The sequence below is a fragment of the Eschscholzia californica genome, unplaced genomic scaffold (assembly GCF_041429995.1).
Source record: "Eschscholzia californica isolate CP2 unplaced genomic scaffold, dmEscCali1.0.p SCAF_6, whole genome shotgun sequence".
Classification (NCBI taxonomy): domain Eukaryota; kingdom Viridiplantae; phylum Streptophyta; class Magnoliopsida; order Ranunculales; family Papaveraceae; genus Eschscholzia; species Eschscholzia californica.
In genome coordinates, this window is record NW_028238483.1 from 34479149 (window position 1) to 34504234 (window position 25086).

General features: G+C 37.1%; 4 protein-coding genes across 5 annotated transcripts in view; 2 read left to right on the top strand and 2 right to left on the bottom strand.

The window, feature by feature from the left end:
* TPP2 (tripeptidyl peptidase ii) overlaps positions 1-8542 on the bottom strand; it is a 23711-nt gene extending 15169 nt beyond the window's left edge. The window contains exons 1-14 of the mRNA XM_086651110.1: positions 8216-8542; positions 7919-7997; positions 7748-7821; positions 7280-7389; positions 7043-7123; positions 5651-5737; positions 5432-5574; positions 4848-4998; positions 4604-4726; positions 3859-3942; positions 3561-3748; positions 3232-3406; positions 3025-3146; positions 2859-2938 (exon numbers count right to left, since the gene is read on the bottom strand). Coding sequence (XP_086507236.1) covers positions 2859-2938; positions 3025-3146; positions 3232-3406; positions 3561-3748; positions 3859-3942; positions 4604-4726; positions 4848-4998; positions 5432-5574; positions 5651-5737; positions 7043-7123; positions 7280-7389; positions 7748-7821; positions 7919-7997; positions 8216-8402 — 1684 coding nt within the window. The 5' untranslated portion in view covers positions 8403-8542. The remainder of the gene's footprint in view (positions 1-2858; positions 2939-3024; positions 3147-3231; positions 3407-3560; positions 3749-3858; positions 3943-4603; positions 4727-4847; positions 4999-5431; positions 5575-5650; positions 5738-7042; positions 7124-7279; positions 7390-7747; positions 7822-7918; positions 7998-8215) is intronic.
* Positions 8543-10344: 1802 nt separating this feature from the next.
* Positions 10345-13365, top strand: LOC147533970 (voltage-dependent chloride channel 1, chloroplastic-like). The gene is made up of 4 exons (XM_086651114.1): positions 10345-11241; positions 11839-12006; positions 12311-12517; positions 12769-13365. The coding sequence occupies exons 1-4, from the start codon at positions 10504-10506 to the stop codon at positions 12949-12951; spliced, it is 1296 nt and encodes a 431-aa protein (XP_086507240.1). The 5' UTR covers positions 10345-10503; the 3' UTR covers positions 12952-13365.
* An 821-nt stretch (positions 13366-14186) lies between these two features.
* Positions 14187-16444, bottom strand: LOC147533971 (phosphoglycerate mutase-like protein AT74H). Of its 2 annotated transcripts, XM_086651115.1 has the most exons (5): positions 15791-16444; positions 15518-15637; positions 14994-15207; positions 14623-14703; positions 14187-14512 (listed from the first exon to the last, which is right to left on the bottom strand). In XM_086651115.1, exons 1-5 carry the CDS (start codon positions 16317-16319, stop codon positions 14419-14421), a joined length of 1038 nt encoding a protein of 345 aa, XP_086507241.1. In that variant the 5' UTR covers positions 16320-16444; the 3' UTR covers positions 14187-14418. The 2 variants fall into 2 exon arrangements, with proteins under 2 accessions (XP_086507241.1, XP_086507242.1); XM_086651116.1 differs by lacking the exon at positions 14623-14703 and having other exon boundaries at positions 15791-16390.
* A 3616-nt stretch (positions 16445-20060) lies between these two features.
* On the top strand, positions 20061-23226 carry LOC147533972 (Tetratricopeptide repeat (TPR)-like superfamily protein). The gene is given in 2 exon segments (XM_086651113.1): positions 20061-23083; positions 23085-23226. Coding segments are annotated over 2 exon segments (2634 nt in total). The 5' UTR covers positions 20061-20470; the 3' UTR covers positions 23106-23226.
* Positions 23227-25086: the final 1860 nt, after the last annotated feature.

The window sequence follows — 25086 nt, forward strand, 5'->3', positions numbered from 1 at the left end:
TGGAGGGCCACCGAGGAGAGATTTTCTGCTGTGCAAATTGTCCACTCCAGTGGTACAAAGTTGCAGGTGTGTTTGTAAATTGTAACTGTCTCTTGGACATCAATGTCGATGCTTCTGAAAATTGTTCTGTTTCGACGGTGAGGAATATTAAATCAAAGATCACCAATTTAAAATCTCCAATAGAGTTTGCTTGGTGGATAGGAGATGAACAACAATATAAACTCCACCTTTATCTCAAATGGTTGTGGCGGTTTACTAACGAGGAAAATAGTCTTTGAGTAACCATAACCAAAGAGAAATATGTATTGAGTCAGGGTTCCTGGGAACCCTTTAAGCTATGGCATCCAGATGAATGGAGATGTATTTACAATCATTGGGTAGAGTTTAGTAATATATACATCTGCTAGAATGGTACTAAAATTTAAAAAGATGGATGGCATGCGACAAGGCCATCACAGGAGATGTGTCCCAATATTTTATCTATATCTGATACAAATGTAGATAGTATTGATGAATGCTATGAACTCCATGCGGAGGGTGCCACATGAAATGACTGAAGAGAAACCTCAATTATTGGGAGTTAGATGAAATGGCAAGACTTATTAATCTTTAATAAACCCCAACCTTTGGAAAGGGAGGATATGAGGGTATGAGATTTGGATATGGAGGAAGGATATTGAGTCAATCTTGCTATGAAGCCTATGAAACATATACCTCCATCCATAACATAAACCAATATGCAATATCCAATGGGAGGCATTAAGAAAGGAGAGTTACCACTCAATATCAACATTTTTGTTGCAACTGCATGCTTGAGATTAAAGCCAATGATTGACCATTTAAAGAGTCGTGGCGCAATCTGGGGTAACAGGTGCACCTCAATCAGGGGCGGCCCAGGCCCAAAGCAGCCAAAGCAGCTGCTTTGGGCCTCACATTTGGAAGGGCCCCAAAAATAAACAATTAGTTAGAGGCACCTCCGATGAAAACTTAAGAAAAACTAAAACCCAACCAAACCCAGTTTTACCTACTGTAACCTACCCTAGTTTTTACATTGTTGCAAGCCCGTTCTTTGTTAAGAAGGGTGACATAAATTAAAGTATGGGGCCCACAAAAGAATATAAAACCCAAACCCAAGTTTAACCTAGACATCTATTTCCACAAAAAAGCCTAGATCTCTACTTTCTAATTCTCCAACCCACCTAAAAGTTTAAAAACCCTACAATACTCATTGTGATGATATAATACTTTTTTTGGCTTATTTTTTTTTTCTCTCTCTATCAATTTTTTCTCTAAACTCTACCCTAGTTCTTTCTTTTTTTATTTTATAATTATTTCTTTTTGTTCTTCGTTTTTCTTCTATTCTTTTGGTTAATTATATTTGAAGTTAAGTAAAAAAGTTTATTTTTATAATTGTATGTCTCTTCAACTACTTATAAGGTATGTTTTAAAATCTATTTCTTTAAATCTTATTTTCTTCAATACAACAAATAAGTATTCACAGTCATAATTTAATTGTTACTTGGTAGCTGTTATATTCGATTTTTAACTACAGATTTTTGTTACATCGGTAATTTATAGAATTGTATTATTCAATTCGAATATTGGTGTTTGATTTAAATGTAATTCCTCTTTTTTAGATTCAATTTATCATATTGTACTTCAATTATTCAATTGAAAATAGTACGAAAATGACGCGTACACATCAATCATGACATGCTAAATGAGAAAAGAGAAAGAGGTTAGCAAATTAACGAAGTCTCAAGAAGGTTCCACAAACAGATACTTTGTGAAAGTTGTAGCACTCGAAAATTCTACAATGGGTGGTGCTAGTGTAGATTGGATCTTATACAAGATATAACTCAGATTTATGATATTTGTGCTTCTTCATCCTAATTTATCTGTCACCGCAAAAAAAAAAACTAGTGTAAAGAGGGCCCCAAATTTTTCTCCGCTTTAGGCCTCCCAACTACTTGGGCCGGCCCTGACCTCAATTAAAAATAATGAAGAAATCCTTAACCATCGTTTCTTACATTGTGAAGTGACTTCAAATGGAGTTTTTCTGTTGGAGTGACTTCTAGGTGACGGGTTCCAAAAAATGTTTGTGAACTCGTGGTCTTGAGATACCTTACCAATTCATAAGGATCGGAAAGACTCGGGTCATTACTTTCACATGTTATCTTGTGGGATATTTGCATAACGGGGAATTCTGGCACTTTTAAAGGAGAGAGACAACTTCGCTAAGATCAAACTTACTATTCTTTCACTTGTATATTTTGGGAAAGGAAGAAGTGGAATCTAGATCTATCTTATAGACAGTTCAAGCATAAGTTTTGAAACTTATTTGCCATTATGTAACCTAGCTCACTAGCGTTGTAGATCAGTTTAGTAATTATCTTTTCATTCGCAATAGAATTTCTCGTCATTATTTGAATAAGGAATCTAGCAACATAGAGATTTCAGGTAATAACACTTCTAGTACATACTGATACGAACCAGCAAAGAGATTGAATGGGGGTGCCTTCGTTTCACTGCCCCTAGACTGTTGTAAGACATGAACATTCCAAAACATTGCTAGCGAATAACTTGTCATTTTTACAAATTATGAGTTAGTAACTGCTGGTTGTGCTTGAGACTTCTAGTTACAAGATGACAAGTTCTAGTCATAAATAAAATCAGTTATATGTGCCGGGAGGGGAGTAATGATGATATAAAAGAGAACAGTATTTAATTCAGGCAAAATTAGCCTTCTGAAAGAACAAATTCACGCAAAATCTTAAAAAAAAAATTAGAATATGTCATATACGCCAATCGAAAGTGTGATTCTAGGGTAAATGCGATCATAAATGATGGAAGCTTACTTGTTTTGCCAGCTTGAATAGTTGTTACTTGATACCAAACCGATGGCGTGTTCCGAGATTGCTGAATATATTCGAATGCCCTGACATGTAATTAAACGTTGAAGCTCATATATACTTTTCAGTTGAAAAACAAGATTTAAGTTCATTGTAAATGCGTAGAACTAACTTGTCAACTTGCATTAACCCTTGTCCTGTTGATAATTTATCCTCTAGAAGATCACCTACAGATACGGTAGTGTTTTCAAGTGCCCTTCGAACATTATATGGACTCACAGTAATTCCTTCAGCCTGCAGAACAAGATGTTCTGTAAAAAAGTTCCAAGTTATATGAAATTATTGGAAGTAATCAAATAAAACAGTGTATCATGATAACCTTCATTGCACTGATTAGCAAGGCTACTCCACCACAAGCAGACGGAGAAGCCATGGACGTTCCATTCATAAGCATGCGCCTTTGAAGAGTCCAAGTAGGTACTGGAGCTACTGCACCACCAGGAGCACTTATACAGACACCAAGATCCCCGTCGACAGTAGGGCCTCGGCTTGACCTGTATCCCAGTTTCCCGACCATATGTTTGGAGTGATTAAGATTTAGGGTATCTTAAGGATGAAAATGAGCATCAAATCGTGAGCTGCTAATGTCTTGAAAGCAACTTGAATTCTTTTATTTCTATATTTAACAATTAGTGAATAAAGAAGTACCATGTGTATTCCAATCCTTCAGACGGAGGTTCAACTAAACAATGCGCTCCAGCAGCCATGGCAGGAGAGACATAAGCACCGACACCAATTATGCTTGAAGAGGTGCCTCCAGGTGCACCGACAGTGCTCAAGGCAGGTCCACTGTTACCAGCGCTACTGATGAATATCAATCTGTGTTTATTGACTACCTAATAACAAAAGAAAAACAGATAAAGAAAGAAAGTTAACATGCAAGAAAAATAGAGAAAGGAAGAAAAAATTGCAAGAGATTAGAAGTTCCATGGTTTGAGAGTAATACTTCATTTACGAGGTCAACAAAGCGCCCGTAGTCCGGAAGCAGCGCAGGCTCTCCATAACTCATGTTGATTAGATCACATTTGTGCTGCAAGTGACATCTTTTATCGTAACTATAAAATCTTGCCAGGGCGTCGTAGTCAGAAATTATTTTGGCTATTCTATTTAAATGCTTGAGCAATATTCTTTTACTTCCAAGACAACTAAAACCAAAAGCAATCTGGGAGCAAAATATGTAGGGATAATAAACAGAATGAGTGTTATCTTTAAAGAAACAGAGATATTTACAGGATAGCAGTATAACAAAGTGGTTATCATTCACCACATTATAGACTTTCCACTACAATAAATTATCAACAATCACACTTCTTTCAGGAAACAGGAGGTCCCCACCTATAAATTAAAGCGGACCAAATTATGTAAACATGTTGGCAGAAGCTCCAACAGAAGAAACACTTCAGAATACAATATAAGCTCTCACCTATAACTTGAAGCAATAATTATAATAACGAAAATACATGAATAAATATGAACTGACCTTGAAAGAACTTGCATAAACCAAAAAAGGACTTCAATCTTTAGTTAGATCCAACTAGTACTCTCCAGACTAAAGACACAAACTCTCTATTATCGGGAATCAATCAATCAATTAGGCTTGGGCTACATAAGGTAATACTATAGTACCTCTCAAGTCAATCAGGAGTAGGACTACTTAGGTAAATAAATATACAAAAAAATATCAAATCTACCTCCACTGCAGCTATCAATGCACGTGTCAGGCCAGTTCCAGTTTCCATTGACCCTAACCGTGCATCCCCAATTTTACAAGATATCAATTGTGCTCCTGGTGCAACTCCATTGAGTAAAGGTTCCTATAACAGTTGAAGGATAGTCTCAAAAGAAAGAGGTACAAGAGAACCCATTTTAATCAGTACGAATAGAGGCAAGAAAAGAAGTCATTACCATAACATGAGAAGAATTAGTTCACATTACCTTGGCATGGAATGCAGTAGCAATCCCAGCAACGTGAGTACCATGAGGAGAGCAATCAGTTACTATACTCAGGATGTTTCCCTCGTCATATACATTGGTGACAAATGAGCAAGCATCCAATTTGCTGAAGATGCCAAATTTTCGTTCTGTCCTGTATAGTTACTCATATCAAGTTAAAGACGCTCCTAATGTGGTCTTACACATGAAACTTGGGCAGTCAGCAATGATACAACTTATTTTTTACGACCCTACAATTGTTTAAAAATCTAACTCCGACCCCGTTGTATATGAATGAATCAAGGGAACGATTTCCAACGAGACCTTCTCGTTACAACAACCTTGAACACTACCAACAAGACTATGATATCAATAAAATTAAGTATTTCTTTTAATCTTGTGAGTTTCAGTTTCATTAAGTCTTAAGACGGAGATCTAAAGGCTTTTTCAGAGTCGTTCGCTGCGTCACATACTTTAGAAAATTTCCTAACTCCATCAGGGTTATCAGACTGACACTACACAACATAATCACCTTTGAATGGAATTCTCTAATGCGTAGTATTATAATTATTTCCAGTCACACTAACCTATAATTAGTTAAAGGAATAAAGTCCGACAGTTTCCCATGCTCCGTGTCATCCTCGAGACTCTGCGTGTCAAGTGCCACCCTCCAAGTATTACCATCATTCCACACCACAGCGTCGATAACAGGCCCCTTGTCATCATAGCTCTGTACCAGTAATACTAGACAAATAAATGATAAGATTCTACCACAAATGAGATGATCCAACATAAAATTCACTCACATCTGCTTGTTTTCGAAGAAAATCAACTCTATATTGGAGATCGTCGCGGGTCTTTTTCAAGATGGTATCTTCCACTTTATTGTGTTTCTGCAGAAAGGTAGTGTATACAATAATGAATAATCTTCAAACCACTATACTTACAATGTGGGTCCCAATGTAACTCGCAACAAGGTCAATCTCGTGCATATATTCAGGACAACTCCACTGACACCCAAATTAAGTGAATAAGCAGTGTTACTTGTTTTCTAAGGGAACATGTTTAGCAGTTTAGGAGAGAGAGAGAGAACAGATCCCGGCTCAAAGTGACTCGGAGATTCAGGGTAGCTGATCTCGTCCTCAACACTGTATAGAGAACTATTTAAGTTCCTAAATGGACCGACATAATGTGCAGGGTGATAATATAATTAGCATGATTTAAATTTCTCCCTCAAGATTCTCACGGTAAGAAGAGTAACTGTTTTCCCATGAGCTAGTGTATTCATCATGAAAGTCCCATCAAGGTGGTTTATTGTGTGCCTAACAGCTGAGAACTACAAGAATAGCAAAATGAGAGGATTTGAAATCCTAAATTGCAAGTTAAAGGATGAATCTACGAAATTTCGTAAGTGTGGAAATTTTACAAATCCATGGAACCGGTAAAAATACGATGAAATAGTATTTAACAAGATTATTAAACCATAATGAAGCATAAAAATGATGTAAATTTGAGGGGGTATTAACAATTACACAGTTGCGTCCGGGGGGAATTGAATAACTTATTGACAATGACATCCAAAAGATAACATTCTTACTAATAATAGTTAATAGTTAACAAACTCTGTTAGCTTGAGAAGGTATCGTCAAATGTCAATTACACAGTTATAACAGGGGTGTTATTAAGATAAAATCAATTTAGGCATTTAAGTAATGGGGGTAAATCATTCAAATAGATTTAAAAAAACATTAAAAACATAACATGTGAATCAAGAGATACCTATAAGAAATGAAAATGAAGAAGATGAAAGAAGGAGATAAATTTTTAGATTTAGTTTCTCCGGATTTTTTGCTAGATTTCCATTTGTCGGTCGAGATGTTCAACAATTTCGAACGAGGATTCCCTTATGTCGGTGGAACTATGCAGAGATAGTTGTAAGTGTGATTCTGTGCACCTAATCTAGATTTAGAAATATCTAATTTCCACCGAATTTTTTGCAAAACTTCATCCCTTGGGTCGAAAGATACGAGCTTCAAGAAAAGGTGAAGTCGAGAACGATGACTTATAATCATTTCCACCGCAAGTAAAATTCTACCCAACTAATGTGAAACATTGGACACCATAAAAAAGAAATATGGAAAGAGATATATGCAGAAAGCACTCATAACTACTTGCAGTTTGATATTGTTGTTAGCCACCTGACAAAAATCATCAAGATGTTGTACAGCTTCAGCAATTGCTTCTTGGTTTTTCTCATCCCACTTCTTCTTTCTTTCTTTCTGTCAAGCAAGTTCACAAATAAATCTAGCTTTTAATATGAACCAATCTCTCAAGTAATGTAAAGTCCAATCGAGGTGGTTAAACAATAACGCATGTAAAGAAGAATTCATTTGCAAATGGAATCTAAAAATTTAATAGTTCAAAGAACAAGTTACCTTCAACCGCGAAGTTAAAGTATCCGTGAAAAGCTCATAAACCAGTTTATAACCAACATGCCAGTCTCCAGAAGGATTTTTCCATGATGGATTTACAACCAACAGGGTTCCTACATTACATGTGATCAGAACATGATGACGGAGATTAATTAGAAAAAGGTAAAAGACATAGACTTCGTGGAATTTTTATTTTACAAACTTATATATTAAACTCGATATCTGGATGGAAGCGGTATGAATCCGGAGCCTATGTACAGCAAGCATGTTCAACAGTGGTTCTAATGTAATTAACAAAAATTTATCCATAAAATACTGATACGTAACTCGAGGTAAAAGAAAGTAGAAAAATGGATCAAAATAGTCTACCACACTGGAAGTTGCAACTTAGTAAATGACGATTTATTGTGAGAACATTATGCCTATCTTCTCTTAACTCTAATCTTAACTCTAATCTAAGAAGTAACAAACCTGAAGCTCCAATAATACAACCATCGGCATCAGCCTTCACCACCTTTGATGTATCCACGTCGCCACTCCCAGAGCTGCAGACAATAAATTAGCAATTCAATGGGATTGAGAAATTGAGATATCAATGATTTCAACTACAAGAGTGACTAAAGAAATGGAAATTCAGAATACCAATCAAGAATATCAAGGATTTTAGGTTTCCCATCTGAAGTAACTTGTAAACCAGCAGCAGCCGGGTCAACACCAGAATCTGAATTAACAGAAATCAGTAAGAGAAAGAGAGAACAACGAAGAAAGTAAACTGAATCAAATGCTAATCAAATAATTACACTAATTAATCACTACTGATTTCATTGATTTTACTTCAATCTTGCAAATACTCAATGAAAAAATTAACAAAAACCGAACAAAAACAAAAAATCAAAATCATTTGAGAAAATAATGAGAAGATTGAGGAGAGGTAGTTACCGAAAATGGCGATTAGAACGCCGCGTCCATCGTAGTGAGGATGAGAATCGATGAAACGGTCGGCGCCGATTTCCTTCTTCGGCATGAGAGAAGCTAAGAAAGTAGATTCGTTTAGTTTGAAGGAACCAAGTGCAGTAGTAGTAGTAGAACCACCACCATTATCTTCAGTCGACGATGTTAAAGGCATAGCCCTAAAATCACCTTTGAAGTCAATCTTATTATTATTACTTCTCAATCTGAATTTCGTTTCTTGATGAGATCCAAAAGAAGCTAGTAGTGTTGGAGAAGATGATGACGGGACACTGCTAGGAGAAATCAATGAGTATTGCAATCTGTTTGCTCCCACCGCTTTATGTATTGCTACGGCCCGCATTTTTCTCTCTTCCGTTTTTTATTTTTATTTTTCGGTTGACTTCTCTTTCTGCACAATATTTTTGGATAAGTCCAATTGGTTTTGGGCCATGTTTTTTGTTTGATAGATGGTCTAGCCAGTGGCCACCAAATTGACAGTTTGGACAATAGAGTATTGTAGTGTTGGTTATCGGTTCGGGCTGGTCTGGAGCTGGAGCTGGTCCTAATTTTGCCCCGTTTAGGGCATCTCAGCCTGCCCTGTATGGATGACGGCCCAGACCAGTTGGGTTTTGTCTTGGGTTGGGCTTCGACTTGGGCTAAGCGCTACCTCACAGTAAGCCCGGGTTGGTGCAAAGACCTGCCCTGCTCGTTTCAATCTTTTTTATTAAGTAACGTAATTATGTCTCATAAATCTTTCCTTTCCAATAAAATTCTAAAGGATTAAGAAATGTAATTTATTAGGTATGTTTATGATTTTTGTTCCATAAAATCTTCTCTTTCCCATAAAATCTTGTCTTTGCACCAACCCGTGCTAAAAAATACCTGCCCAAACTACTGTTGGCACCCGGCCAAAGCACAAACTAAGAGATGTCCCATGTGCAAACCGGGTGCCAACAACACTTTGGGCAGGTGCTTTGAGCCCCTCTCAAAAATGATTTAGGTAAATTTGTTACTTTTTGGCTATGTAATTGTTGTCCTATAAAATATTTTCTTTATGTACTTTTCCGTAAAACTCTAAGGGATTCAAAAATGTACTTTATGAGGTAAATTTGTAATCAGATGATTTTTTTTCTTTTCGGTGAAATGGAACATGTGTAGCTTTAAAGTCTATCACATGTGGTCGTAGTTCTGGTATCATGTTAAGTTTGTGATTATCTAACTCAAACTAATTGGCAATGAGTGAAGAAAACATAGACATTATATTCTTGGTCATTAGATTGTCATTCTCTCATGCGGGACTATCCTCACACAGTCACACTCCCCCTCATTTGTGCTTCATAACCTCATCCCTGCCGTTTATGTTAAGTGGCACCGCCCAATGTTCATCTGAGACCGGACGAAAGAGAGATGTGAAGGGACACAAAGAAAAATATAAGAGATAGGAGATATTTTTTTCTCATCTATTACCATGGGCGAGCTATCCCCATTGAACACAAATAGGACCTCTTATTCCTTCTCTCTTTCCACTATCTCTTTTTTCCTTTTGATTTGACAAAAAGTATTGGTTGGAAAATGACCCTCATTAGATGGAGTCCAATCGAAGATAGATAACGTAGATGAAAAAAGATAAAGAAACAATGAAACCCAGAAAAGGGAAAAAGCAAATTACAATGAGTTGGCGGTTTTGGAAAAATAAATAAGAACATCCAATTAAACTTGAATTTGCAAAAAATAAAGAGAAAAAAATGAAGACGGTTACAAAGAGGATCCGAAAAAAGAATAATGCATAGAAAGAAATACGAGATATAAGAAATTCCAACACGTTTCTAGTGATTACAAGAAGATTTAAAGATAAGTAGTTACTCTATTTTTAACAAATATTCTTGACTCGTATGAATCTTAGATAGAGAGCATACAAATTTTTCTGGCAAAAAGGAAACCAAAAAAGAAAAGAGTAAAGAAGAAGGAGAGGGTCGTGTTCGACATTCGTTGTGTGTATGTGGAAACTAAAGAAGGGGTATCTGTAATTGAACATTAAAGAAGAGGGGGTAACCCAAAAACTCCCATGAACTTGAGGGTTAATCTAAGAAAATGTCTTGTTTAATCCATTAGCATCCGAACAAGTGTAAAGACCTCCATCACAAAAAACAACCGTTCCAACTTCTCTCTCTCACTCATCCTTTTTACTCCACTTTCTAACCGCTGCCCTCTCCCTAGAGCAAACGGCAGTCAAGACATGTTCTTCCCTCATCTTCACCAAACCACAAATTCCACAAATGAAAGAATCAGCAACTGTGGCGGCAAACCTGTCGTCTTCTTCTTCCCATTATACCCTCAACACAGTACTCAAGTTACACTCTCCATATCTACTCCCTTGTTCCAAAATCAATAACAACAACCCAAGAAATAACTTCTCCTTGAACAAAATTTTATCATCTTCTTCTTCTTCTTCTTCTCAACCTCCTCCCAAGAACAATCCCAATACATTAATTTCGATTCTTCGAGTAATTCCAGACTGGTCCGACGGTATTAAAGAGCGTAGAATGAAACAGAAGAGATCTCTTTACAACCACGAGAATTGGGTTCAACATAGAAGTTCTCTTCGTCACGTTCGCCATTTCTTGTCTAGTCTATCTTCAAGAGTTATTCTCTCTCTCATTCCACCTGTTATTGCTTTCACATCCTGGGCAGCGGTTGTCGCTACTTATAACTCTGCTATTGAGTCCTGGCATTGGTTGCCCTCGGAGTTCTTTCCACTTTTGAGAGCTTCCTCTTTGCCTTACCAGTTGACAGCACCGGCTCTCGCTCTTTTACTTGTATTCCGTACGGAGGCTTCGTACTCAAGGTTTGAAGAAGGGAGGAAGGCTTGGACTGCGGTGATATCTGGGACTAGTGAGTTTGCGCGTCAAGTGATTTCTAGTGTCGACACTTCGAGGACTAATGGTGATGATACAAATACAAGTCTCAAGAAGGCCCTTTTGCAGTATATTATGGCCTTTCCTGTTGCTCTCAAGGTTTGTCTTTCTCCTACTTTTACGGTTTCCATTATGTTATTATTTATTCATGCTTTTTGATCTTTATCTTTGTGGTAATAAAGGGTATTCTTAGTTTACCCAAAAGAATCGATTGGATGTCTTTTTGAGTGAGGAGAAATACGGTAGGCAAATAAAGAGTTCAGAGTAGATGCACAACCGACTGGTCAAGCAGTTGTTGGCAAAGAGTTTAGTTAACTCATGGGTTTTACTATCCAAATGCTCAAATATCTTCACAATTAGTTTATATAGTTGTAATTGGTTCATTTTCGTCCTGGTCGATCAGTGTCTAATTGGTTCAACACTTGCGTCATTAGCAAAGCCAAAATTCACGGGTCAATGCTCGCTAATGATCTTGATATCAAAAACCTGGGGTTGCTGCAACTCCTCAAATATAGTAACTGGGAAATGCACACTCTACTGCAAGGGGAGAAAAAGTTCAGGGAGGGAGTAATGAGTAGGCTGACTGAAGTTAGTTTCAATTCTTAATCATGCTTTCGAGTTACTTATATTGTGTTTCAATTTCTAATTGGATTTCAATTGACATTTGGGTAGCTAATGGTTGAACTGTCTATGCAGTGTCATGTAATCTATGGCTCAGATGTTGGTAACGACCTGCGAAATTTGCTAGATGAAGACGATCTAGCAGTTGTTCTTAGTGCAAAGCATAAACCTAGGTGCATCATCGAGTTCATCTCCCAAAGCCTCCAATTGTTACAATTGGAGGATTCTAAGCGCATTGTCTTGGTAATTTCGCTTTGTTTAAACTTTTTTTTTTAAAATATAACTCGACAAGCGTCTTATATTCACAGTCTTCAGGTTTACCATACTTTGGTCTATTGAAGTTTCAACACAATTGCAATATGATAAGTTTCTTATATTCTTATTGTTTTTCACATCTACAATTTCATCGTATGAAAATAAAACGCGTACCACATCGACATTTGTCTTTGTATCAGTAGACGACACATCTCTTTTTGGTCAATAAGCTGCCGGCGGGAAGCCAGAAACTGTTTATCCACTTAACCATAATAGACTCTTACTAATGCAGGAGTCAAAGATCTCTTGCTTCCACGATGGAATTGGTGTGTGCGAACAACTTCTTGGAATCCCAATACCTCTTTCTTATACCCGCTTGACCTCGAGGTTTTTGGTGCTCTGGCATCTCACCCTTCCTATTATACTTTGGGATGATTGTAACTGGATTGTTGTTCCGGCGACTTTTATAAGTGCTGCTTCTTTGTTCTGTATCGAAGAGGTAAGTAGTTAGGCAAATTCAATATTCCTATGTATTTCCTCATGGCGACTATTGTGACTTGAAGCATTTTTTATGCTATGCTTTTTTCTATATTATGCTTCGCCTTCACTTTTTATTACACACATCTGAAACCCAATATTTTCTCTTATCATCTATCTAATTGTACTTCTCACACCTTGAATGAAATAAATTTTCTTTTGGTCGTACAAAGTTGATAACTTTGGTCTCTATGTGATATTCTCTTGGTGCAGGTTGGTGTTCTTATCGAGGAACCATTTCCAATGCTTGCACTTGATGAAGTTTGTGATCTGCTTCATGACACTATTAGAGAATCAATGGCCATTGAGACTTCGATTCAAGGACGGCTGCTTGCAAAGCAGAGGAAGTCTACTCGTCCCGACAAGCGTTCATTGAATGGCCGGCCCAATTCTTGAAGGGGATAGGGAAAGATAGAACAAACATGACCTTCTGCTCTTCTTATGTTAACCACCAGATTGCTTCTGAATGATGGATTAAATTAACAACAAAAATATATTGCCACCGACATATGCATAAAGTCTTCATATCTATTGGGTGATCGAGGGTGTCTGTTCTTGTTGATGATTTTAGACTGCAGAAGCTGTGAATAAGTGATTAAATATATTTTCCATTCCGATGGAGAAGATATAGGTCTGTCAATTTCTTTTCCATATGGTGGATATATATCTATGAATATAAAAGGAGAGATGGACACATAGGTGGATATATATAAGATTTCCTTTATCTTTTTCTTTTCGGTACTAGTTATGTAATAACTCCGCATCATGTTATATTTTACCGTTTAATTAGATTATAGCATACTTCGAAAAGGACTCTTTAGTTCTTTACTAAATTTTCGTGTTTGCTTCTCCTGTCTCTTTGGCCTTTTGATCATATGAATTGATAAATTCTAGTTGCTATAGTTGGTATTTGCAGTCCTTTCTTTTCCTGTTATGAAAGATTGGGAAGAATACCTAGGAACTCTTTTCTTCCTCCAATGTCATGAATGCGATTATTTGATTATCTTATTGGAAAATTTGAAGTAAGATTAGCAAGTTGGAAGCAAATTAGGCTAACATCACAATGTCCTTAAAAAGTTCCGAGTCAGAGTGATATGTTGAGAGAGGTAGAGAGTTACGTCCTTAAAGGAGACGAGGAAAGAGTGCAAAGTTAAGTGTGAAATAATTTAAACATGTAGAAGGTGGTAAAATGTTTAACACACCATTTTTTACGATGAGAAATCGATTTTCACACTTTTAGAGTCGATTTTTGTAGGAAAATTGATCTTCCCACTCAATTTTCACGCGTACGAAACCAAGCCTTAGGGATTCATCACAACCCCATATGCCATTGGGGTTAAACTATCAAAGACGAAGTACCTCCTGTATGACGCTATCCGAAGCAAGGTGTACCTCCTTAATGACTAGCTCGAACATCCTCTCTGTCGAAGATAACCAAATGCAGTCTTTTCGCTCGCTCTTTGATGTCTAGTGTTCAAGGCAGTTTTTATTGGACCTTCTATTTCAATTTTAGTAGTAACATTTCTCCAACAAGAATGGATCGAAGCATTTCGGCACATATTCTTCAACTAAACTACAAAATTACGAAGAACAATATATATTATTGTTTTCAGAAAAGCGAGACGAATATATTTTTGGGTTAGTTATGGATTCAAAAAAATTATACTCCTTATTTACATTCATGATACAAGCATTCAAAAGCAATTAGAAACCAGATGAGTAAGGTATCATGTACATTATGTTCTTCTCTTTCTTGGATTACAAACGCTAAACCTCTTTTACAAGTCAACAATATTGATCTTCTCTGTTTCTGTCTTGTTTTATGTGTGAAAAACTTTAAGGGTTTGATCCACCTTTCACGCGCTATTTTTTGTCTTCGTCATCAAAATGGGTGAAAAATGAAGGTCCGGCTGTTAAACAATCATAATTTAGCTCACCTGGTTTTGCAATTTTTTGCCTGCAGATGGTCAAGCAAAACCCAAGAGAAGATCATAATTCGAATGGTCAAGTAAAAAATAAATAAAAGCGACCTATTAAGAGGTAGGATTAAGGGTAGTAATTAAGTACCATTCTTGATCAATGAGCATTTCTTTAGTAAGGCCAAACTCTTTTAGTTCTTCATGACTGTGATGAACCAGTAAGCTATACCTGTATGTATATAGAGATCAAACCTTCCTTATCAATGAGTTTGAATTTTATATACTAATGTGGTGACGTGGTGTTTTTTTTCATTGTCTGAATTTGACTCGTCTGAATCAAATGAAGTAACCAAAAGTCAATCTGAACCAGCCATTCAGACAAATCAAACATCACTAATGAGACTTAAACAAAGTCTGAAATGTGATTGGAGTCAATTTAGACTTTACAGTCATAGAAATCTAACTTCGAAAAATAAAATCACTACCCAAGTCTAAAAATAGCGAAAAACAATCAATCACCTTCCTCCGTGACCCGTTTGCATAACAAGCTCACGTCCATTTCCGAAATTGTTTAAACCTTCAAATTGATGAACAGTCCATTTGTACCATCTCATTAAAAACACTCTCAAAGTTAGACCATGTGAAACTATCACCAAGTTCACGTTTGGATTCCTCTGACCAGGTGGCTGGAAACGTCCAATGTCAATATCTGCCCTCAGTGTCTCCCTAAATCCTGTTCATACCAATCAACCTAATCCCATTAGAATTTACTTCCAAGTCCTCAAGGTAATTGAAGAATAATATCAAACCAAAGTTTACTAGGTGAAATAGGGACTACAATAAGCATTTGTTTTCGTTCTAAGCAAGATTTAAGATCTGATTCAAGGCCTGAATTGACTCGTTTCAGACTTCAGAATGTTTGTTTTGACTTGTGATGTGTGACTCGTCTAAATGACTGATAGAAGTTGATTCTAGAATTGTTTGAGAAAGATGAGTCAAATTCAAATAATGAAAAAACACCACTTTTTAAATTCTTGTAGTACCTGTTATTCGGTCATAAACATCTGCAGCAGATTCACCATTAGGAAATCGGTAGAAGAAACGACCATAGAGAATTCGCATAGCTTTCTCCACCCTCATTTTCTCCCTGTCCTGGAAATTACCTTGTTTTTCACAAAAGAAAACCAGTTTGGTAAGAATGGTGGACATGTATACACATTACGATTTACGAATAAGCTTGGTGTTCTCATAAACGAAGTTCGTTCTAGATGTCCATATTTTAAGTTTAAATGACTCATTTGGAAATTAAACATTACCAAAATCTTGCTCGCGCAAACGAGGCTCCTCTCTGACACCAGCAATCCTGGAAGATTCAAAAGCTTTACCAATTCCTCGAAGTGTTTGAAGTGTTCTTTTATAAGGTGACACATAGAAGTAAACTTTCCAATCAGTTGCTCCATCACTCTCTATCAATTTTCTAATTCTCTTCCCACACTCTTCAGCTTCAACCATTCCTTTCTTTGTGAGTCCAATTTTCGGGTCAGGAACTCGAGTATACTCACTCTCATCAACATTCCCTTCACTCTGTCCATGTCGAATTAGAATTATACGTCGAGGCCTAGGTATAGGTGGTGTGACCAGTAAACTCGTCTCCCCCGGGAAACTGCGTATTGATGATTGCCCGTTATCGTAAGAATTTATTATGTGTTGTTTCTGTTTTGATCTTCCTAAACTATCCCCACAGCATCTTATGAGTGATTTCTGGTGAGAATTAATGAGAGGAAGTGAAGGGAAAACAGAAGAAGAAGAAGAAGTTGGGAAGAGGATAAGAGAGTTAAAGACCATTGCTTAATATTGAGCACACACACTGAAAAGATCAGTGTGCTCAAAAGGTTTTAACATTTTAAGAGGTGGGTATTTATTCCATATTTTCATTTTGTTATAAAAACCAGTAGACACAAACCCAACCCTCTTCTTTGTTCATATTTGAAGGCTTTAATATAATATGCACACATAAATAAGATATTTATGGTTCGTAAATCTCGTTTTTCATTCGGGCAAATCTTCTGTCTCCGTTTCCTTCATCGCTTCCTCCCTCAAATTTTTATCTCACTATCCCTGTAACTTTTTTCTCGTGATCTCTCCCAATTTTTTTTTTTGTATTGATCAACATATTTTGACCCATTAGTTTACTTTCCTCTCATGTTAAAATAATAATTCGTGGAATGAAAAGCTTCTACAGATCGAAGACTTGAACTTGGAAAAATATTCGAACGATAATATAGCAACGCCATATGTTAATCTTATATTTCAACGAGGAACTAATTCTTTTTAGTTAAATGACATGAACTTCTACTTATTACTTCGCGTAGGTACATATAAAGTTTTTCTTTCAAGTAGTACCGAAACACAAAAGCATTTCACATTTCAATGTCAAGCAGAAAACAGAAGAATAGAATTCATGAATTAAAACTTAGTAGTGGTAGAACGTCTAAAAATAAAGAAGAGATTGAAAAAGAGTTTGTTTTCTTTTTTCAGAATTTGTTTACTGGTGACCAAGTCAATGATCCTCCAATGGAGGTCATGAATGCATATAAAGTACTTTCGGTTGATCAACTGGCAGATATCTCAAGGGTTCCGACATCAGAAGAAATTAAGGCAGTCGTAATGGAAATGGGATCTATCAAGAGTCCGGGTCCTGATGGACTTCCATGCTTTTTCTTTCAACATAACTGGGAGGTTTTTGGACAGGAACTTATTCTCTATATCCAGCTCGCTTTCTCGACAGGTAAGATTGATCCCCATTTAAATTTTACAACCATAGCCTTAATTCCCAAGATCAGGAATCCGAGTGCTGCCTCGGAGTTCAGAACGATTTCCCTCTGCAATTCGGTCTACAAATTCATCACCAAAATAATAGCCAATCGACTTAGACCTTACTTGGAGGATTGTATCTTGTGGAATCAAAATGCCTTCGTTCCTAATAGGCAAATAACGGATAATATAATCATTACTAAAGAATTACTCCATTCCATGCATGCCTCTAAGGCTAAAAAAGGTAATTTCTCACTGAAAATGGATATGGCTAAAGCATATGATAGAGTAAGTTGGGACTTTCTGCATAAAGTACTTAAGGCTACGGGCCTCTCTGGCCTCATTCTCGATTTGATCATGTGTTGTGTTACCACATCGAGATTTAACATCCAAATTAATGGGAGTGTTGTGGGCGACTTTTCGGCCTCTAGAGGCCTCAGACAGGGCTGTCCTTTATCGCCCTATCTGTTTATTTTATGCTCTCAGTCTCTCTCGCTCCTTATTAATCATTACGAGGATAAAGGTACATTTACAGGATATAAGGTCAATCCAGCAGCCCCCTCTATTACACATCTCCTATTTGCTGATGACCTTATTGTTTTTGGTAAGGCAAATTTACAAAATCTCGAAGCAGTGATACAAATAATGGAACATTACTCCTCATTCTCAGGGCAACAGGTAAATTTCACTAAGTCTTCCATTTACTTCAGTAAAGGTGTGTCCTCTAGCATCAAGGATTCCTTCATTGACAGGTTACGTGCCCCCATCATGACAGATAGGGAGAAATATTTGGGAGCCCTTGTACTCAAAAAAGACAATAGAATCCAAAGTTATAATTGGCTCATTGAGAAGTTTAAAAACACATTAGCAGGTTGGAAACATAAATTCACTACCCAAGCAGGGAGGACTGTTCTCATTAAGTCCATCCTAGCATCTTATTGTACATATATTTGTAGTTTTCAACTCATTCCTAAACAGGTGGTGTATCAGCTCGAGAAAATAGAACGGTGTTTTTGGTGGGGACATAACACAAATGACAAAAAACTTCATTTCATCAATTGGGACATCATATCATCTCCTAAGCATAAAGGAGGATTAGGCATAAGAACTATTCATGAAGTTAATCTATCACTTATAGCTAATAGGACTTGGACATTTTTGACTAGACCTAATGAAATATGGGTTAAACTATTGAGATCCAAGTATCTTAGGAATGCAGACTTTTGGTCTTATGACATACCCCAAGGTACATCTCAATTTTGGCAAGCATTGGTTCATACCAAAGACACTATCAAGAACAATATCATTTGGCACATTGGCAGTGGCTCTCAGGTCAAGATTAGGACAGACCCATGGGTATTAGATCTTCCAGGTCATAAACCAATTATTACTTCTAATCTGCCTGATAATATATGTTTAGTTTCTGATTTAATGAAGCAGGGAGGAAACTCATGGAACATTGATAATATCAAACAGTGGTTTAACATAACAGATGCTCAAGCAATCATCAATACTAATATCAATCTAGTTAACAGGCAAGATACATTGATCTGGAAACCAAAGGAGTCGGGGAAATTCTCAGCAAAATCTTTTTATGCTGGAATTAAAGAACTCCCGGTTAGATCACAAGAGGCATACGAATTCCCATGGAAAGAGTTTTGGAAAAAGAAACACATGCTACCAAAAATTCATATGTTCATTTGGAAACTAGTAAATGAAGGGTTGCCGACACTAAGCAACATTCATAGACGAATACCAGACAAATCAGAGATCTGTAAAATATGTGAAACAGGTGAAGAAGAGACTACTTACCATTTATTTGGTACTTGCCCCCTCTATCAGGATCTCATTGATCGAGCTAGGTTGGATAACCTTCAATATATCAAAACAGACCCAATCAAATGTCTTGCTAAGATTCTTACACAAAAGGGTAATGGAAATCAAGATTGGTACACATACACATACCTTCTTTGGTTTTGGTGGAAGACAAGAAATGAAGCATACTTCCAGATGAAGAAACCGGAGCTTAATACATGCTGGTGGTTGATTAAAGAAGAATTGAGGTATGTTCCTGACCTAGATTTACCTGATAATAATGAAAGTTTCTTGCAGATAAATCGATGGTGTCCGCCCCCTTTAGGAATCATCAAAGTAAATTGTGATGGTTCCTTCAAAGAAACAAGTTCATCATGTGCAGCCATAGCCAAGGACTCGAATGGAAACACTTTGGGTTCGAGATCAACAAGAATAATTTCGGAGTCACCTCTACAGAGCGAGATAGCGACGATAGATCTAGGGTTAACCCTAGCAGAGGAGCTTCGGCTTACCTCTTTTATAATGGAGACCGACTCTAGGGTTTTGGTGGAAATGATCTCAGCCGCAGACCCAGTCATCCCGTGGAGACTTGAACACCAAATCCAACGGCTAAGATTACGGATCCATAGGAATCGGACGGAGGTTACTCACTGCAACCGGGCCCAAAATTCGGAGGCACATGAGCTGGCAGCACTTGTTAATGTCTAATGGTCTTTCATCCTTCAGTTGTTAAATTTATTTACGTTTAGTCCTTTCTTTGCTTTTAGTTAGGTGAGGTACTAATTGTAAAACTATTGTTGTTAGTAAGGTTTTCTTCAAAAAAAAAAAAAAAAAAAGTAGTACCAAAAACCTGGACTAAAATTTGAGACTGGACCTCAAATTTGTCAACCATGCACAGTCGGACATGCCCGGTCCGTGATGAGAGGTCAAAACATAAACGGTCTTTGGCAATCTTACAAAGTTCTTGACCACTCCAGGAAGGGTCTTTGGTATTTCTGATATTTGTAATAGAATGAAGGGCAATTCAATTTAAACCTATACCTATTTGAACATCTTCACATTGCGGATAATGGGAGGGGAAATAGGCCTGTTTCTTTTTACAACTTCAAAGCTCTTTGTTAGATTGAGCAGGTGAGTTTTCAGTTCTTAATTACTCTTTCTAACTTAATTTGATTATTAAAGAGAAACCCATATCTTATTCTTCTTCTTCTTTTCATTCTCCATGTTTTTTAAGAATCAATTCTTTCTGAAAATTTCAGTTCCCTTCTCTTCCTCTACATTGAATTTCTTCTTTTTGTACTAAATCAAGTTTCTAGGAAGTGGGTAAGAATATATATATGTAATAGATTCATACCCAGATTAAAAAAATGATGGGTAGTAATGTTCAATATATGGATTCTAGTTGCTTACACATTTTAGGTTCCACAAAAGCTACTCTGAGTTTTGGAACTTATGTTGGGGTTGAATCCATTAAGAAACAAAAAGAACAAATTTTTTCTGAAAACCCTAGTTTTCCAGATAAGAAAATTGCTAGAATTTATCGAAAATCTCAGAATAGGAGAGTTGATGATGTAGTTAAACCCAGCTTGGATGGGGTGAGCTTGGGTAAGAATAAAAATCAAACAAGAAAATATGAGAATCATAAGGGGCCTAAATCTAAGAATAGTAGTGCAGTTAAGTTTAAATCCAAAAACAAGAGTTATTTGAACGGAAAGAAGATTTCGGGAAAGTGGTTATCTTATGGGGGATGCTTGCCGTTGATTTTGCAAGCATTGGAAACAGTTAACAACCTCGACGAAGCTTTGAATCCATGGGAGAATAATCTTAATAAGAAAGAGAGGAGCATTATCCTCAAGGAACAGTCTAGTTGGGAAAGGGCTATTGAGATTTTCGAATGGTTTAAGAGAAAGGGTTGCTATGAAATGAATGTGATTCATTACAACATCATGCTTAGAATTCTCGGTAAGGCTAAAAAATGGGAACTACTAGACAGTTTGTGGAAGGAAATGGAAACGAAAAGAATAGTCCCGACAAACTCAACTTATGGTACCTTGATTGATGTTTATGGTAAAGGTGGTCGATCAGAAGAAGGCCTTCTTTGGCTAGATATGATGAAGAGACAAAGGATAGAACCTGATGAGGTAACAATGGGAATTGTGGTTCAAACTTACAAGAAAGCAGGAGAATTCGAAAAGGCGGAGCAGTTCTTCAAAGACTGGTCCACGCGTAAAATGGTCTGTGATGGAAAGCAAACTACTGCTACCATAAATGGGTTTTCTTCACAAACCCATACTTGCTTCAGCTCGTACACATATAATACTTTAATTGACACATATGGGAAGGCTGGCCATCTTGAAGAAGCTTCAGCTACATTTTCTCGGATGCTAAAAGAAGGAATTGTTCCAAACACAGTAACTTTCAATACTATGATTCACATATGTGGTAACCATGGACGGCTACAAGAAGTTGCATCTTTAATGCAGAAAATGGAAGAACTTCGTTGTCCTCCAGATACTAGAACGTATAACATTCTTATTTCTCTCCACGCAAAGCATGACGATATTAATGCAGCAATGAACTACTTCACAAAAATGAAAGAAGTTGGTTTAATGCCAGACCCAGTGAGCTACCGTACCCTTCTGTATGCTTTTTCCATAAGGCAAATGTTTTTGGAATCTGAAGCCATTGTTTCCGAAATGGATGAGTTGGGTCTAGATATTGATGAGTTTACCCAATCTGCTTTGACTAGGATGTATATTGATGCAGGGATGCTCGAAAGATCATGGTCTTGGTTTGAAAGGTTTCATCTGGAGGGAAAAATGAGTTTGGACTGCTATTCCGCTAATATTGACGCCTATGGGGAGCGTGGTTATGTTGCTGAGGCAGAAAAAGCCTTTCTTTGTTGCAAAGAAACGAAAAAGTTGACTGTTCTTGAGTACAATGTGATGATCAAGGCTTACGGAATAGGAAAGAAGTATGATAAGGCATGTGAATTGATTGATGATATGGATAGAAATGGGGTTATACCAGACAAATGCAGCTATAATTCGCTCGTACAAATACTGTCTGGAGCCGATCTTCCACTCAAAGCAAAACTGTATGTTCAGAGGATGCAAAAGGCCGGACTGGTAAGTGATTGTGTCCCATATTGTGCAGTTATATCAAGTTTTGTGAAGCTAGGTCAATTACAAATGGCAGAAGAGATGTTTAAAGAAATGATTGGATTTGGTCTGCAACCTGATGTGGTTGTTTTTGGGGTTCTGATAAATGCATTTGCTGAAACTGGAAGCATTAAAGAAGCTACTAGATATACTGAGGCAATGAAAAAAGCAGGATTACCTGGTAATCCAGTTATTTATAACTCCTTGATCAAGCTATATACGAAGGTTGGATACTTACAAGAAGCGGAAGAAACGTACAAGTTGCTTAAGTTGTCAGAAACAGGTCTTGAAGTTTACTCGTCTAATTGTATGATTGATCTCTATAGTGAACGAGCAATGGTTAATCAAGCTGAAGAAGTTTTTGAGGATTTGAAACAAAGGGGAGAGGCGAATGAATTTTCATATGCAATGATGATGTGCATGTACCGAAGAATTGGAAGATTGGACGAAGCTATTGGATTAGCACAAAAGATGCGTGATATGGGACTCTTAACTGACCTGTTGAGTTATAATAATGTGATTTCATTATATGCATCTGATGGTAGGTTGAGGGAAGCAGTTGAAACGTTCCGTGAGATGATAAAGGTGGGAATTCAACCAGATGATTATACTTTCAGATCACTTGGAGTAGTTTTGGTGAAATGTGGAGTATCAAAGGAAGCTGTTAGTAAGCTTGAAACAACAAGGAAGAAAGATGCTTTTCATGGTCTTCATGTTTGGGAGTCGACTCTTTGCTCTATTGTAGGTGTAAATAATACTCAAAACACATCTGGTAGAATGGAACATACTGTTGAGGTTGACCATTTTATTGGAAATTTAGATTAGATATAAAGTTGGGTAATAATTCCTTCACCCCGTGAATTCATCGTGCTTGTAGCTTATTCTTTGTCGAACTCGAAAAGCTGTTACGTGTTATTGGATTCTCGAATTCTAGGGTTATAAGGGGAAAAGTTTTGATGCAACTGACTAGAATGTGAAGTATCAAGTAGAAACATTAATGTCTACTAAGGATTGCATTGAGGGGTTTTCAGTGGCCATCCATGCACTTGCTAAAAAGCCAGTTTCCGAGTTCCTAGTTGAGTCATTCGTGGCTTAGGGCTGTCGAGGAACAATATGATCAGAAAAACCACGCTATGCTACTTCGCGAGAGGGGAAAACTTGCTTCGTCAGTCCTGTTCTTTAGTTAAGACGAAATGGAGGTGAAAGCAGCAACCAGCATTTGCAGCGACGGCCAAACAAGGTCAGTAGTCTTGATATAGACGTACCTATTATTAACCATGTCAGAAGTTGAGCGAATGAAACTTGTTATTCCCTCAAATTAGAGTTCTAATTAGATATCAGTAGCTTCAATTTTACAGAATCAAGAGAAAATATGCACTATGTTTGTTGTATCTATTATGTTCTTAGGCATTTCCTTGGGTCATATGCTAACATCTTCCATCGGGGGTCTGTAGGTGCGCCACCTTTGTATAGGCGCCCAGTTTGAGTCATTGATTTTAGTCAATGATGTTTGACTAGCACACCCTCTACGCCCCCGACTCTCGGACGTGAAAGTCATAGAGGGCAAGCAAACTCCCCTGACTGGTGTAGTCCGAGAGCTATCCATATCTTTCTTCAAAAAACGAACTACGTCTGATCATGCCCCTGTCATTTACTCTACTAAAGAAGAAAAAAGATGCACTCCACCTTTCACATTAGAAGAGATGTGGATCAGAGATGAGGAATACACTCCTCTTGTGCAGAATTGGTGGGCTGAGGTAAAAGTGACAGAAAACAAAGGAGAGACACTTGTGGAAAAACTCCACGGTTCGAAGAAATAGTTAAAATCTAGACGTAAACTGAGAGCCTTCAAAGATAAAGATGTATAGCTTGCAACAAGAAATTAACCATGAGGACTTGGGTGTTTGTTGTTTTCTTAATTCTGAATTTTAAGTCTGGGATAAAAAATGTATAATTTACTTGTATACTTTCAATATTTGCATGTATTTACTTCCCTAATCAATTCCGACCTTTAAACAAGTGTTCTTCTCCAATTAAGACTTGTTTTGAAAGCTGTAAACATATGCATTGGATATCAAAGATTTGTTTCAAGATTTTAAGATAAAAAAGTATGCAAAACAACTACAATTATCTCAGTTTTCAGATTCATATCTCAGTTTCAAGATTCATATCTACAAGTATGCAAGATTTTAAGGACAGCTTATTGGAAAAATAGAGGAATCTAAACAAGAGATAAAAGAGCAAGGAGAGTTAGAAAAATTCCCAGATTGGAGGAAGTCTGTTACATACTTAAAAGCAAGCTAATAAAAATAAGGGTTATTTCCCAAATGACCCCCAACTTTGTAACCAGCTTCCTGTCTGGCCCCCTACTTTAGCAATAATTCCCGTATGACCCCCTTTTTCCGTTATCTTTAACTTTCTGTTACTCTCTCTCCTCCATCTCTTTTCTCTCTCTGCCACATCATCTGTTACGCCACCTCATCATCTTCTCCGGTGAAGGTCGCCGACCGGACAATTTTCCGGCCGGCGACCTTCAAACATAAAAAAAAAAAAACTTAGTAGAGCAATAATATCCTAGTCACTTTCAAGCTAGAAATAGTTTTCTTTCTCGATCCATATATTCTACAAGAACGTGACTTTCTTGATTGACATGGCACAACATGACACATAATATATTTTCATTAACTTTTCTTTTACTAAGTTGTTAGGTAACGACCGGTAGCCAGAAAGTAGAAAAATGGAAGCCTCCAGAAAGCCACTATATTAAGATAAATGTCGACGCTTCTTTTACATCAGCAGGCACAAGTATAGGAATAGGTATA

What these genes read in the sequence shown, in the direction of transcription:
- LOC147533970 (XM_086651114.1), top strand. Translation starts at nt 10,504, where the DNA reads ATGAAAGAATCAGCAACTGTGGCGGCAAACCTGTCGTCTTCTTCTTCC. An exon ending in ATTCTAAGCGCATTGTCTTG is followed by an intron (nt 12,007 to 12,310) that starts GTAATTTCGCTT and finishes TTACTAATGCAG; the next exon opens with GAGTCAAAGATCTCTTGCTT. An exon ending in CTTTGTTCTGTATCGAAGAG is followed by an intron (nt 12,518 to 12,768) that starts GTAAGTAGTTAG and finishes CTCTTGGTGCAG; the next exon opens with GTTGGTGTTCTTATCGAGGA.
- LOC147533971 (XM_086651115.1), bottom strand. Translation starts at nt 16,319, where the DNA reads ATGGTCTTTAACTCTCTTATCCTCTTCCCAACTTCTTCTTCTTCTTCT. An exon ending in TGTTTATGACCGAATAACAG is followed by an intron (nt 15,208 to 15,517) that starts GTACTACAAGAA and finishes TGGTATGAACAG; the next exon opens with GATTTAGGGAGACACTGAGG. An exon ending in ATGCTCATTGATCAAGAATG is followed by an intron (nt 14,513 to 14,622) that starts GTACTTAATTAC and finishes GACCATCTGCAG; the next exon opens with GCAAAAAATTGCAAAACCAG.